Raw genomic sequence first — 15,112 nt, 5'->3', positions numbered from 1 at the left:
ACGTGGAATCTAAAATACGACAAATGAACCTATTTTTGCAATAGAAACAGAGAGGACAGACTTGTGATTGCCAAGGGGGAGTGGACTGGCAGAAGGATGAAATGAGAGTTTGGGTTTAGCGGATGTAAACTATTGTGTTTAGAATGGATGCACAACAACACACACTGTGAAACAGAGAACTATATTCAATATCCAATGATAAACCATAATGGAAAAGAATATTTGAAAAATAATGTATGTGTCTATGAAAATGGAAGCACTTTGCTTTACAACAGAAACTAACACAACATTGTAAATCAACTATATTGTACTCCAATAAAAAATTTTGTTAAGTAATTTCTGTGGCTATTAAGGTGACAAATAAAAGGTGTTGTGGCTGTACATGGAAAGCAGCATACATGACAAGGTGAGCTGAGGGAGCGAAGAGCAGCCATGAAGGACCTACCCAGGGATCACAACCTCCTAAACGCGTACGATGGACGATGAGAGGATCATGAAGGAACAGAGAGGGAATGTTCCTCCCGCAGTGTGTGAAGCAGTGTGATACCATCTTCCTCACACACTGGAGAGAGAGAGGGATTCTCTGTTGAGTGCAGTGGAGCATTTGCAATGACAAATTCCAGAGCTGAAAAAGAATCTACCTGGAAATTCCAATTTTCCATTTTTTGGGAGGCCATGCCACATGGCATGCGGGATCATAGTTCCCTGACCAGGGATGGAATCCAAGCCCCTTGCACTGGTAGCATGGAATTTTAATCACTGGCTCACTGGGGAAGTCCTTCCAATTTTCCACTCTTAATATCACCAACCATCAGAATTTTAAGAAAGGTTAGTATGAGGTGAATTATGCCAGGTAAATCTTATGAAGTTTAGTGTGGTTATTCTTGAATTTAAGATATAATAGAAAAAAAATAGTTTTTAAAATAAAATTTGTATAATCATGAAAATCCAAAATTTGAAATTCCACATATTTGGCATGTAAAATAGAATGTACATTTAAATTTCTATTCCTTATTTAACTCAAATTTTATTCTCCAGATTTTCCCCACTGTTTCACTAGTTCCTTTAATGTAGTATAGCTGAACAAGTGTGCCTCCAAGAAAATGCAAAGTCTTATAAAGGCGTGTTTCCAGTTGAAATGTATACTTAAAAAAATTATATATTGGGCTGTACCATGTCTTACTTGCAGCATGTGGGACCTAGTTCCCTGACCAGGGATTCTTCAAACCCAGGCCTCCTGCATTGGGAGCACGGAATCAATGCCACTGGACTACCAGGGAAGTCCCGAAATGTATACTTTTACCTTTTATACAAAGTTCTGAGTTCTTCTGCATTTGAAAGGAAATAATACAGCGATTCTGTACCAGCTGAACTACAAAGGAAGCCCAAATAATATATAGACAACTGTCTATGTTTATGCTCTCAAATGAACAGCAATGTCATTCTGCCACTAGCCGGCCTGTTATTTTTCTTCTTTTCTCTTTAAATTTCTATTCATTTGGGGGAAAAGAACACTAAGTTATTATCAATAGAAGTAGCCTTATAAACTCACAGTTGTCAAGAAATAGTAAACAAGCAAATAAATCCCTTATGCACTCTTTCAGCTCTTCAGTGCCCTTATGCTGCCCCCTGCCGCCCAGCATCCACACTGCACTCAAAACTGTCCCAAACTTTCAACCTTTTTCACTCTTCCCAACAAAACTTAATCTGGTTAGAGATCTATACCACTGGAGTTTTCCTCTACCAGGTTAATGGGTAAACAGATGTCTATTAACACAGAGGTAGTTCCTTCCTATTTATCCCATCACCATTTCCAGGCCACTTATAAGTTTTTGAACTGATGTCTGATGGGTAATGACCAACATCCTGATTCCCAAGCCTGGGATTCCAAGTCCTCCCTGCGCTGGTTCCAAGGTACCATCAGAGGTCCCTTCCCCCACCCCCCAGCCTCTAGGCCCCGCACATCACAGCTTACTCTCTGCCCACACTGGACTTCCAGCTGGTACTCCAGTGCCACTGGCGTTTTCTCTCCTCTTTGCCTGTGTTCTCACTACTTTCTTTACTTGAATGTCTCCTCTCAATTTCTACCTGTTGAAAGCCCACCTTCCAAGCTCTGGTCAAAAGTACTTGCTTCATGAAGTTTCCTCCAATCGCCAAATGCTTCACTTCCATTCTCTCTTTAATCCTTTCAGGCTCTGTCCAATACAGTTGTTGTTTTAATGTAGTAGAAGCTCGATAAGGATTTATTTAACGAGTGAAGAGCAGTTAACAGAGGAACCTTAATTCTTGGAGCAACTAACTGACTTATAGACTTCATAAAGGACATGGGGAGCATGATGACAGCCTCTCAAATACTGCAACAACTTTATACACCAGGGTGAGGTGAATGTTTAAATTTCCATCACAGAATGTAAGGCCAGTTTTGATCCCTGAAACCAGAGGTAACTGTGAGAAAAAGAACTGAGTGCCTTTGTCGTGTCAGGCATTATTCTAGGTGCTTTAAATGCAAATCTCATAGCAGTCAGGTGGGTAGGTAATATCACTTTGATTCACAGAAGAGGAAACTGGGTGTCTGGACAATTAAGTAACTGGCCGAAGGTTATAGGCATAACAAAGAGCTGATCGAGGAATTCAGATCTGTCAAAGCTGGGTAGTGGCGTCCAGTGGTTAAGACTCTGCGCTCCCACGGCAGGGGGCACAGGTTCAATCCCAATTTGGGGAACTAAGATCCCGCAGGCCCAATGAAAACATAAGAAATGTGTATTTAAAATGTTCCTGTGATGTCTCCAACAGAAGTGTGTATGGAGAGGCTTCCAGTGAGCTATCTGGAAGTTAAAAAAAAAACTGTTAAAAGAATTGCCTTAGAAATTGAGACCACATAGACAAAAGCCAAGAGAGAGATTCAGTGTCAATTAATTATCCGTTAATATCTAAAAGAGCTGATTGTCTTACAAGGCATAACGTGAAGGACTGTAGTACTCTGTCAAGTTCAAAGGTCTCTCAAGGACAGTTAATATATATTCTAAAAGATTAAGAAATGCAGAATCCAAATACTTGTCAATTGATATAGCCACTTGTGTGGGGACCAACAATTCTAACTTGACTGAAAAAAAGGTAAAGATATGATAATATCTCAGGAAAATAGGCTTTGAGAAAACTTTTTTTTTTTCTGATACAGTGAACATAAACAGGTTCATTATGTCACAGTGTCTCAGACAGGGATCTAATTGTGTTGTAATCAAAACCTGTGCTCATCAAGAAACTTCAGTAGACAAAAAAAATAAACTGGAGAAGGCAACACTCTAATTTTTTGGTAGGATACAACTCTTTTCTTAGTAGGTAAGAATCTTTTAACTTCATAAAGAGTTAGAATAAGTACAGAAATGTTTTTAAATCTATGTAATTGTTGTTTCACAACATTTGGAGTAAGAGGTCAGCTTAGTACACTTTTAAATAGAATTCCTTCTTATATGCAGCATTGAGACATTAAAGAGAACTTAAGAATCACCATATTTAAAAGTTAAATGTATGAGGGGCTCCCCTAGTGATCCAGCAGTTGAGAATCTGCCTTCCAATGCAGGGGACTTGGGTTTGATGCCTGGTTGGGGAACTAGGATCCCACATGCCACAGGCAACTAAGCCCATGTGCTGCAACCAAGACACAGTGTAGCCAAAATTTTAAAAATAAATAAACTTAAAAGTTAAATTTATGAGATGGATAAGACCTTCTTAACTTCTTGAAAATGCCTGCTAAAGTACCAAAGCAAGCAATCAGATGCAGTAAAGGTAAAATGTATATAAAAAGTTGGGAGGTTTTTAATTAAATAATGCCATAAATGAGACCAAGTTTTAAAGGACCATGATATCTAAAATTTGCAAGATTTGTAAGGTAAATTTAAAAACATAAGGAAGAACTACCTTTCGGTATGTAACTTCAATACATTTCATATTATTTTTAAATAACTTGATTTCAGAATAGTCTTTCAATATACAAGACTTACTCTTGAGGGCATCAGGTAACTTATAATTGAAGAGTGGCAGCTGGACTGCTTGTCTTCCAACTGAAGCTGGTATTCATTAGGCAGTCAGCACATGTGGATAGAACTGGTTTAACTGTCCAATTATGCTTTCAGTCTGAACCTTCCTCCCTTCCTAGATGACTGTAGCTTTTGAAAGACGGAGATGAGAAGTAGCAACCCTATCTACTGGTAGCCCCAGTATCTGGTGTGGTGGCTTTGTTCCATAGGGTCACTCAGCAATCCTCAACTCCAGCAGCATGTTAGAACCCCATGGAGAGTTTTTAGAAAATACTTATGCTCAGATTCCACCGAAATCAGCTAGAACCTCTGAGGATAGGGCACAGGCATTTAATTTATAAGTTTCGGGGTGATTCTAAGTGCAGCCTCTTGATGAAACTAAAAGAGGAGAGTGAAAAAGTTGGCTTAAAGCTCAACATTCAGAAAACGAAGATCATGGCATCTGGTCCCATCACTTCATGGCAATTAGATGGGGAAACAGTGGAAACAGTGTCAGACTTTATTTTTTTGGGCTCCAAAATCACTGCAGATGGTGATTGCAGCCATGAAATTAAAAGATGCTTACTCCTCAGAAGGAAAGTTATAACCAACTTAGATAGCATATTAAAAAAGAGATATTACTTTGCCAACAAAGGTCCGTCTAGTCAAGGCTATGGTTTTCCCAATGGTTATGTATGGATGTGAGAGTTGGACTGTGAGGAAAGCTGAGCACCGAAGAATTGATGCTTTTGAACTGGGGTGTTGGAGAAGACTCTTGAGAGTCCCTTGGACTGCAAGGAGATCCAACCAGTCCATCCTAAAGGAGACCAGTCCTGGGTGTTCATTGGAAGGACTAATGCTGAGGCTGAAACTCCAATACTTTGGCCACCTCATGTGAAGAGTTGACTCATTGGAAAAAACCTTGATGTTGGAAGGGATTGAGGGCAGGAGGAGAAGGGGACGACAGAGGATGAGATGGCTGGATGGCATCACTGACTCGATGCACATGAGTTTGGGTGAACTCCGGGAGTTGGTGATGGACAGGGAGGCCTGCTGCTGCTGCTAAGTAGCTGCAATTCATGGGGTCGCAAAGAGTCGGACACGACTGAGTGACTGAACTGAACTGAACTGAAGTGCAGACAGAGTTAAGAAGCACTGGTCCACTGTGTGAGCCTACTGTGGTCTGAAGTTCCAAGAGAATTTTCTGCAATTATCGACACTGCTATAGACTGAATGTTTATATCCCCCAGCCTCCAAATTCATACACTGAAATCCTAGCCCCAGATGTGATGGTATCTGGAGGTGGGGTTTTGAGGGGGTCATGAGGGTGGAGCCCTCATGAAAGGGATTAGCACCCTTGTAAAAGAGATCCTAGAGAGCTCCCTTACCCCATCCACGTGTGGGACACAGCTACAAACCAGGAAGTGGGCCTGCACTAGACACAGAATTTGCTGGTACCCGGATCTTGGTAAAGAATCCACCTACAATGCCGGAGACCTGTGTTTGATCCCTGAATCAGGAAGATCCCCCGGAGAAGGGAATGGCTACACACTCCAGTATTTTTGCCTGGAGAATTCCATGGACAGAGGAACCTGGTGAGCTGCAGTCCATGGGGTTGCAAAGAGTCAGACACGACTGAGCTACTAACACTTTTTACTTTCACTTGATCTTAGATTTCCTAGCTTCTAGAACTGTGAGAAATAAATTTCTGTGGTGTGTAAGCCACCCAGTTTATGGTATTCTGTTACAGCAACCTGAACAACTTAAGAAGCGTTCCACAAATTAGTTGTCCAATATGGTAACCAACAGCCAGGTGTAGCTACTGAATGTTTCATTTTAATTAATTCAAATTTAAATTTACATAGCCACAAATGGCTAGTGACTGCCATCCTGGACAGCACAATTCTGGCAGATTTAGACCATTTTAAATAACCTAAGTCTATTACTACCTAGGTGCTGAGTGATATTTTATGACATGGATGAAAACAGCCCAGACCTGCCTCTTCGAGTACTTCATTCCAGCTTCTTGATGGGGTCTCCACAGGATGAAAGGATAACTCAATGTTTATTCAGGCTTCTGAGAATGCTAAGGACATTGAATTCACTGATTTTTTTTTTTTTTTTTTACTGATTTATGTTGGAGGTTTGTTTCTTGGACTTTATACTTTAGCGAAAAATGAGCAAAAGCTTTCAGAATTTAAATTTTTTAAGTCTCAAAGCAGTGAAGCAATTAAACTCTTGGCTCCTTGGTACTTGAGAGTGTTTTTCAGCTGGAGGTTGTGACCTCTGTCTTAGGAGGATGGAGAGTTTCCAGTGGATTGGGGCAGTAGCCTGAGTTTCAGAGCTAAATATAGGTCACTGGCATGATGGCCTCTTTTTCCCAGTCTCATCAAAACCATGTCCTTTTAATGAACGTGGGGTGTTAGTGGGTGGTGGGATAAAATCTTGAGAAAACCCAGCAAAATGATGAGATACAGAAGTCTTTTTCATGCGTAACTTGTTACTGAGCACAACTCAGTTCTATTTTTACTTGCTTTTAAAAATAATTTGTAAATTATGGATTACTATTTTTTCCAAAAAAAAAAAAGCTAAAAATACACACAAATATGAGTTGCTGGAAAAATAATCTCAAATGTGATGCTCATGCTGAAACATAAGATGATTCTTCCTTCAAGTCATTGCTCTACTCTCAAGGAGGCTATCCTGACCACCTATTCAATCCTGCACATGTATTTACTCATATATTTGCCAATTATTAAATTATATCCTTTAAAGTTCGGCATATTTCAAAGCCAAAATATTTTCCATGGCAGGTACCCTCTGATTCTCTAAAGCAAAGTCTCAAAGTGTGATCCTTCAACCAGCAGCATCAGCAGCATCTGGAGGCTTCAACTTCTTAGGGCCCACCCCAGACCCACTGATCCAGGAACTCGAGGTGTGGGTCCAGGTATCTGTATGTTAGGTGGTGCACACTCAAGTCTGAGGTCCACTGATCTAGGCTACATTGAATCCCCCAAAAATGTCCCAGAGGGGTAAACTTCCCTATATCCCAAGGATGGAAAAGATGGAAACATCTTGTACATAAATGTACCGTGTAAGTTATGAAATAGAAGCCAATATTCTCTTTTGACCTAGTGTTATGAATCATGAATTTACTCACTTCAACAAAGCTTTCCTGCATCTCTACCCTCTGATCTTTTTTTTTCTTTTCCTGATAGAATTGCAACTTCTTTTTTTTTTATTTTAGAAATGTAACTTCTAAAAGAATTTCTGAGCTGCTCCTGAAGAGATGATATATGGTGCATGTATCTTCAGCAAATCTGACATACAAAAATTCAGATGTGTACAACTGATAAAGTAGGTAAGCACCGCTCATGTCAAGAAAAGATTATTAGATTTATAAATTATTCACTAGAGGACTCATTTAAATAAGAATATCATATAGTTTATTTAAAATATGCCAATCTGGGGACTTCCCTGCTGGTCCACTGGCTGAAACTCTGTGCTCCCAATGCAGGAGGTCCAGTGAATCCCTGGTCAGGGAGTTAAATCTTATATGCCACAATTAGGACCTTGCACAACCAGATAAATAAATAAATAAATAAATATTTACTATATGCCAATCTACAGAAGATAAATTTAGAAATATCCAATGTTGACAGAAGTCCAGGTTCTGATTTCAGACTTCCCAGGTTCAAACTCTGGCTTTTTCATTTACTGTAACCTGGGCCAAACCTCTCTAAGCTTAGTTTGCTCATTTATAAAATGGGTATAATAATTATTCTACCTCCAAAGTTTGTTTGAGGATTTAAGGAGCTATTTAATACAGGCAGCATTTATCCTAAAGGCTAGAACATAGAAAGCTCTCATTAAATGCTTATTTTTCTAAATTAGCAGCATCCATGACCAGTCTGGTTTCTATGAAAACAGGTTTTATCATTGAAGAATGTTTTTACAAAACAGTTAAAGTTTACACAAAGCAAATGGGAGCTAGCCACACTGAGCACTGGAAACTAGGCAGGTATTCACCTCTTTAGGAGCTCCTCCCTAGCTAAACCAATTAGGGTAACGTCAATCTCCTAGAGACAGGGTTTAGGTATGAGCATTTCCTACAAACCTGGTCAAAGAACTGTAAGAAGAAGTTTGCTGTGGGCCTCTGGGAAAGAATGTTTTCCCTTCTAAGAAGATGCTTAAGAGAAACTCTGGAAATTGTAGTATCAGGATATGATGCTTGGAGATACAGCAGCCATCTTGGGACTATGAGGAAAGGCATTGCTGACATTATGGCAATGCAAAAGAATGGAAACTACCAAGGAACTTGATAATATTGCTGAGCTATTGAACCAGACTAGAAATGGCTTGACTCTCCATTATTAATTTAGTTGAAATAAAGTGTCCTCATTTTTTTTTACACAGGATCCTATATTAGTACAAAAGCAAACTATATGATGTAATACATTTAGATGGCATTTTAATTGGCTGTATGATAAAATAATTTGCTGACTTCATTTCTGGAGGTCATCTTAAACCACACACAGAGAATTCTTAATGAACAGCTCCTTCCCTTTCAATACATCTGTATATAACAGCAATCTTACTTTCCTGGCTCCATATCTGATGCGCTTCACTAATTAACCATGAACTATATGTTTAATTATATTACCTTCATAAATTAAAATACAAATGGTTATGATAAAAATGTTTGTCATGTAAATACCCTTGGAATTATTTCAGACAATTTAAAAAAAAAAGTTTTCATTCTAGTGTAATCCTTTTTAACACGGAAATTGTATTTCCCTGCTTCATTTCACAATTGTTATAGACACTGACATTTATTTCATGAGAATGAGAGCAAAATGTACAAAACGAGGCTTTACACATTAAAGAAAAAAAAGTTTCCATTAAATGGACCTCACAAGGACACACCCAAAATTCCTCCTACCAGAATGATCCTCTCCTCTTCTCAAGCAAATAAGTTAATGTTTTAGTTTTCACTTTGCAGTAGTAATTTGCATTAGCTAACCATCTACTTATACAGCATCTATTAGGGCTATATCTAAAATCTGAAGGCTATTTTCCCTTCAATGTGTCCCAAATAGTGGTCCTTCAATAGAAGAACAGGACACTTGTTAAACCCTATATAGATTTTTTTTTTTTTTTAAAAAAAGCTTTACCCCAGAAATATTATTTCGCCCTTATTCTCAGATGGGGACCTCCCACATCTAAGATCTTAGATTTAAGAATTTTTAAAATGTTGAACCATATTGGACTGTAAACTCCCTGAGGGCAGGAATCCTTGCCTTTTTGTCTTAATACTGTATCCCAGCATTTTAGCATAGCAGCATATAACAGGAGGAAAATGTAAAACAAACCCCTAAGTAGAAATAAATGTTGAATAAATCAAGTATAAAGGCCATTCCTTTCATCTTTTTCTTAAAGAAATCATTATCTTTGTTTTCCTTCCCTTTAGAGTTCCATTTGAGAATTGTTTCAGAAAGGTAAAAAAAGTCATAACACAAACATCCATTTGATCTCTTGTCTTTCCCTGTCTTTTCCTTTGCAAAACATGTAATGATATGTCTGAGAAAAAGAAGAGGTAAGCACACACAAAAAGAGGGTGGAATTAGAAATAGATATAATTTCAAGTCTGTCTTCCACTTGGTTTTCAGAGAGCAAAATTTTTAGCTAATTTTCCTTCTCCTAAAAAAGTTTATTCCACGCTATATTAGATTGGTTCTGGCTAATGTTTTCAGCATTTTATGATGTCATCTTTATATCACTGTAAATGTTTCTTCTCTTTGTTACTGCATTTTTCCTAATAGGTTTGCTGACCTGAAAATTTTCCCAATCTTTAACAATACTAATGAATACAAATGAATAAATTAGGAAATTATGTGGGTTTACTATATTAAGTCTTAATAAAATGTTCAGTTTATTTCCATTATTGACCAAACTCATAATTTCAAGTTCATATTTAGGAGGTTTATTGTTTAGAATTTGATTTACAGATCTTCTGTTTCTTTGGCATCATTTATTTCTTCTTTCTGCAAACTGGTTTTTGGCCATTTCACTACTCATTGACCCCTCCCCTCCATCAGAGGGATGAAGCAGGGTGAGAAAAAATGGTAACTATATTTTAACATAGTCAATGTTGCTACTTACTACTGTCTCTGATAAAAAGGTGTGCCAGAAAAAAATAAGTGTGTAATTGTTGACTGAAATAACATTTCAAGATCAAAAAAAATTCTTTATTGTTCATGATCTAGCAACTGTTACTATGAAAAACTGAGTTAGTTCCCTACATACTACATTTAATAAATAAGATTTTTCAGGATAAAACATAGTTTATTATAATCATTCTAATCATAATCTCACTAAACCCATAAACTAAATGCCTACACAATGTTGTCAATAAAGAAATGTCTGAAGAATCAAGAGTGAAAATGAAGCACAAGGTGGATTTAAAAATGGAGAATAATATAAAACAATGAACTGCTTTTGCCTCACAGACTTAAACCTCCTTATTTAGTGATGTAAGAGTCACAGATAGAAGAATATCTTTACCATAAATATCTATGGAAGATGTTAAAAAGTGAAGATGCAACTATAATGGTTACTCATAATCAATGATGTAATAGTCGATGCTATAAGAGAACAAAGAGCATTGCATATTATGGGCTCCACAGAGTCAGCTTGTTTTTAAAAGGGGGGCTTCATTAGATAAATATTTTTAGTTTTCACAACTTCAATGCACAAAGTCACCAGCTGAATCACAGAATATTTTAGCAATAAACATATTGGGAAGCATATTTTATTCAGTAGATTAACTTCAGAGAACTAAACTCTCCAGCACAATCAGAGGGTTACAGAATATATTTACACCTGCAGTATTTCACTATAAATAATCTATAATGTCAAAACCAATCTTGATGGGAAGATTGAAATTTTATGATGAGATAAAATGTTATAGTGAATATTTTCAAATTTTTATAGTAGAGTATAAACAAAATATAGGCATCATTTATAATTATTTTTTAAGTTCAAGGAAAGGATTCAACACTGATAAGTAAATATGAGACACAAAAATCAGAAATACTATTCCTAGTCATTCTCACACATTCTTTTACTTGAAAATTTTAACGATTAGTGAAATGAGCACTTACATATTTCAAAGTGAAAAAAAAGGTACTTTATAACTCCAAAAATGTTTACTCTCTAAAGAAATCATCTATTCAATCATATGAAAAGGTGGTCTAGGATACTATCTCAGTTGTTTTTGTTTTACTTAGCAAAATAATTTGTTTTACGGTACAATTGTTGATTTTTTTCCTATGTTCTTTTTCAACTAAGGACATACTTACTATCTTCATAAATATCTAAAATTTTCACAGAGACCAGTAAAAACTATGTCATATCGTAATACACATTTTTGTTCTTAGGAGGCTTTGGGCCTAAAATCCTATATTCTGTAATCAGATAACTCTTAACAAGAACAAAGATGGAAAAGATTTAACCTGCACTTAGATACATGAATACCAATATTTTAAAAGTTAAAAGCAGTTGTATCCATATTCTTAAAAAATTATCTCAATCTAAAATATTTGCTCAAGGATATACATAAATTCAACTGAAGTATCATTTCAAAATAAAACAGACAACAGTGTAAGCATTATTGTATGTCAAACTCCTAGAAAATCCCCAGGAGAAACTTAGAATAGTTATTTAAGAAATCCCTAGGTTCAAAATGAAATTCAACTTTTACAACATTCAGTGAACTAAAACTCAAAACATTTTGTTAAAGACGTTGGATGGATGATATTGTAATAGAAGAAAAATACAAAATGTTACTGAGGAAAAAAAGGGTAAACAGACAGCTTATTATTGAAAAAAATTGTGATCTCGAGATGATCAGATCAGATCAGATCAAACACAACTGCAAACTGCAAGCTTGGCCTGCTGCTCCCTGGACGGGTTATGACGACGTGTCTCTTCTCACCCATAGTTCACAGTTCACAGAAAACATTAAAACAATACAACTGAATAATTTCCTTCGACCAAATCAAACTTTCTTTAAGGAAATAAAGAGAGAAGATAATAGATCAAATGTGGCCCCACCTCTTTTTTTTTTTTCCTCCTTTTTTCTTTTAGTGAAACTGACATAAATTGTTGAGGAGAGCTACAGCGCCACCAACACAGATCAATGCAAAACAAAAAAGATCTCCCACCGTGTGCAAATAGAAAAAAAAAAAAAATTAGAAAAATGCCAAAAATTACAAAATGTCTCCCAAATGTACCTTTTTGGAGAAAAACAAGCAAGATCTGCAAAGATTATCTAATGAGGAGCCTCAGAGAACTACTAACATGGAATACAAGTTTAGATCTGATCAGTAAATAAAAGATCCACTATTTAGTAACAGCCATAACTTAATATAAACCCGGTTATGTCAATCTCCACCTTCATTCTACCAAGGGCAGCTTTTCTGTAGTTTGTATCTAAGCAATCCATCAAGAAAACTACAATAGGCCCATTTCACACCAAACCAAACTACGTCTATAGTTTGCCTGCTAATCATTTAGTCCTGGACAAATTAGGTAATACATAATTTTTATAAAGAGGAGATGCACATATTTGGCATTACCAACATTGCTGGCACAAAACAAGTCCATCTTGAGATAGCTGAGTTCCCTTTAGCTCATTGTAATTAAAGTATAATTTATAAATATTTTGCTTTAATCATGAGGTTAAATTTTTTTTTTCTTTTGGTAAAAATTAACCAGATAAGATTAGGTGGAAATGTGCAGAGATCAAAGCTAAAGAAAAACACCAAGATTGGTTTTGTGAGAAGAAACACAATGAAAATCCTTTTTTAGCTGGCGGCTCAGTCAAAGATGTAATGGCATAAATGTTGTAAAATGACAAACTTACCATTAGTGGAGGCAAAGAAGAAGCCAGTTCTGGAAAAAGAATTGTAACAATATAAGCTGGATACTTGTGTCCCTAGAAACAACAGCCTCCAGGCAGCGTATGGATCTTCCAACATCTTTAAAATATCTGGTAGAGAAAAAGTCAGACTTTCTTCCATTATAGGTGGCTGCATGGGGTGGCTTCCCCAGGATCTGTGGGCGTTTGGGAAAAAAATCGGAGAAATATCCACGAAGATTAAAAGCAGAGGAGGCAGCGGCAGCCAGAAGACTCTGGGGTTAACAACTTTGCGATGGCAAGCAGGCGGGCTCTGATTGGCTGGGCGGCCAGCGTCCCTACAGTCTGCACTATCCCCCACTCCCCCCGCCTCCTGCAGCTCGGAAAAAAATGCAGTGTGAGTGCCATTTTACACTGGGCTTTTAAAAACACAGCCACCCAAACGACAAAGTCTGAAGCTCGCTACCAAGTGACATTGCAAAACAATAGAGCCTACGACTGCCCGCGAGCTCGGGAAAATGCCCCCTTTGATGTCTCCAGCCACACTCTTTATTTCTTGCAATGTGTGTTTCTTTTTTTAAGGACGAGCACGCTTTTCTTAAGCAGCTTGTCATTCACCAACGTTGTGGTCTCCTTTGGATACCAGTGTGGCCAGTGAAAAATGGTCCCCATCAAAACATTTTTTTTTAAATTGAACATCCCAAAGGTACCCAGAGAAGCCTTGCACCGAATTCACGTCGTCTCCAGGTCAGGGAGCTTTCACTCCTTGAAAAAAAAATTAGAATGGGTTAGCACTACTACTTCCTCTTGCGCAGAAAACATAAATAAAATAATGATTTTAGCGGCTACGTTACAAACAATAGACATGCGTACTTTTTTCTCCTTCTTAAAAAATTGTTTCAGAAACCTTTGCTGACTGATAGAATCCTACCAGCCTGCCTTACAAACAAAATGGCTGTGGTACTGAGTTTTTTTGGATCCTCCCACTGTGGCTCCTCCAGGCCTCCAGGAAGTGGTAAAAATCCAAAATAAATACAGTACTAAAAGTACATTGTCCAGGCTGAACTCGGGTGACGCCTTGGATGGGGGGATGTCTCAAAAATGTGCTGCCTTTTATTAGTTTTTTAAAAAATTGTTTTGAAAAGAACATCAATCACTAGAGATTTACTTGACTGTAATTTGAACTTCCTGTTTTACATATTTATAAGGTCTTTCACCTATCTTGGCAGGCTTTCAAATTAAGTGGGCTGGGAAATTTGATGCTCTGTGTCTAGTTGTGAGCTGAGTCAGGTATTTGGTGGTTGCGACTGGGCTTTTAAATAAAAACGAAGTCGAAAACTTAAAAAAAAAAACCAAAACGGTGAACGTTAAGTGAACGCTCCAGTAATGATTGATTGCAAATGTAAAGCCACAAATGTCAGCAAATATGGAAATATGTCAAATACCGCATACATGTGTTAATTGAACACATTCAGTATAAAATTCTTTGCCAGAGAAATTTCTGGTGAGCCAAGGGTAGTACAGGGTTTAAAGGAATCGAGTGAAGAAAGCAGTGAGCAAGCCTGAGTCCTACAAACCCTCCCCGACAGCCGCCCTTCGCCCCACCCCCCGCCTCTCCCCACGGTCTGGTATTTCTTCGCGTTTGGCGTTTTATAGGTAACATTCTCAGAAGAGGGCTATAGCTAGGGTGACCATATAATTTATTGTTTAAATCGGGACATTTTTTGAGAGTGAATGTTTTATTTTGTAATCTCATCAGTAGTCACCTGATGAGAGCACATTTCAATGACGTGTGATTATAATTAGGAAAACATCCTTAAGAAGTCATCTAATGAAGAGAGTAGACTAAAATTCTTGATACATTTTTAAGCAGTTTTCCTTCCAACAGAAAAAAATTGCTAGGGGTCATTTTCATTATCTACTGTCTTATCTTACCACCTCCCCAGCCCTGAGTTTTTCTCTCCCAACCCTTCCCCCATCCTTATATATACAGGAAGATTCATTATGTATAAATGCATATAGTTATGCATCCATACATGCATATATGGATGGGCATATACATATATACTTTTATTATCTATAGATTAGAATATTCTGTGCATTTTCCATAATATGCATATTTTAAGTTATATACTTCCCTACCACAGAATTTTCTTCAGAATTTTTGAGACCATAT

General features: G+C 37.3%; 1 protein-coding gene across 2 annotated transcripts in view; it reads right to left on the bottom strand.

Moving 5' to 3' along the window:
• EPC1 (enhancer of polycomb homolog 1) overlaps positions 1-13,219 on the bottom strand; it is a 96,534-nt gene extending 83,315 nt beyond the window's left edge. For both annotated transcript variants that reach the window (XM_012188460.5, XM_060397388.1), the window contains exon 1: positions 12,943-13,219. In XM_012188460.5, the coding sequence (XP_012043850.2) occupies positions 12,943-12,945 (3 nt within the window). In that variant the 5' untranslated portion in view covers positions 12,946-13,219. The remainder of the gene's footprint in view (positions 1-12,942) is intronic.
• Between the last annotated feature and the right edge of the window lie 1,893 nt (positions 13,220-15,112).

The sequence above is a fragment of the Ovis aries genome, chromosome 13, assembly GCF_016772045.2.
Source record: "Ovis aries strain OAR_USU_Benz2616 breed Rambouillet chromosome 13, ARS-UI_Ramb_v3.0, whole genome shotgun sequence".
NCBI lineage: Eukaryota > Metazoa > Chordata > Mammalia > Artiodactyla > Bovidae > Ovis > Ovis aries.
This window is presented reverse-complemented; position numbering and strand designations above follow the sequence as displayed.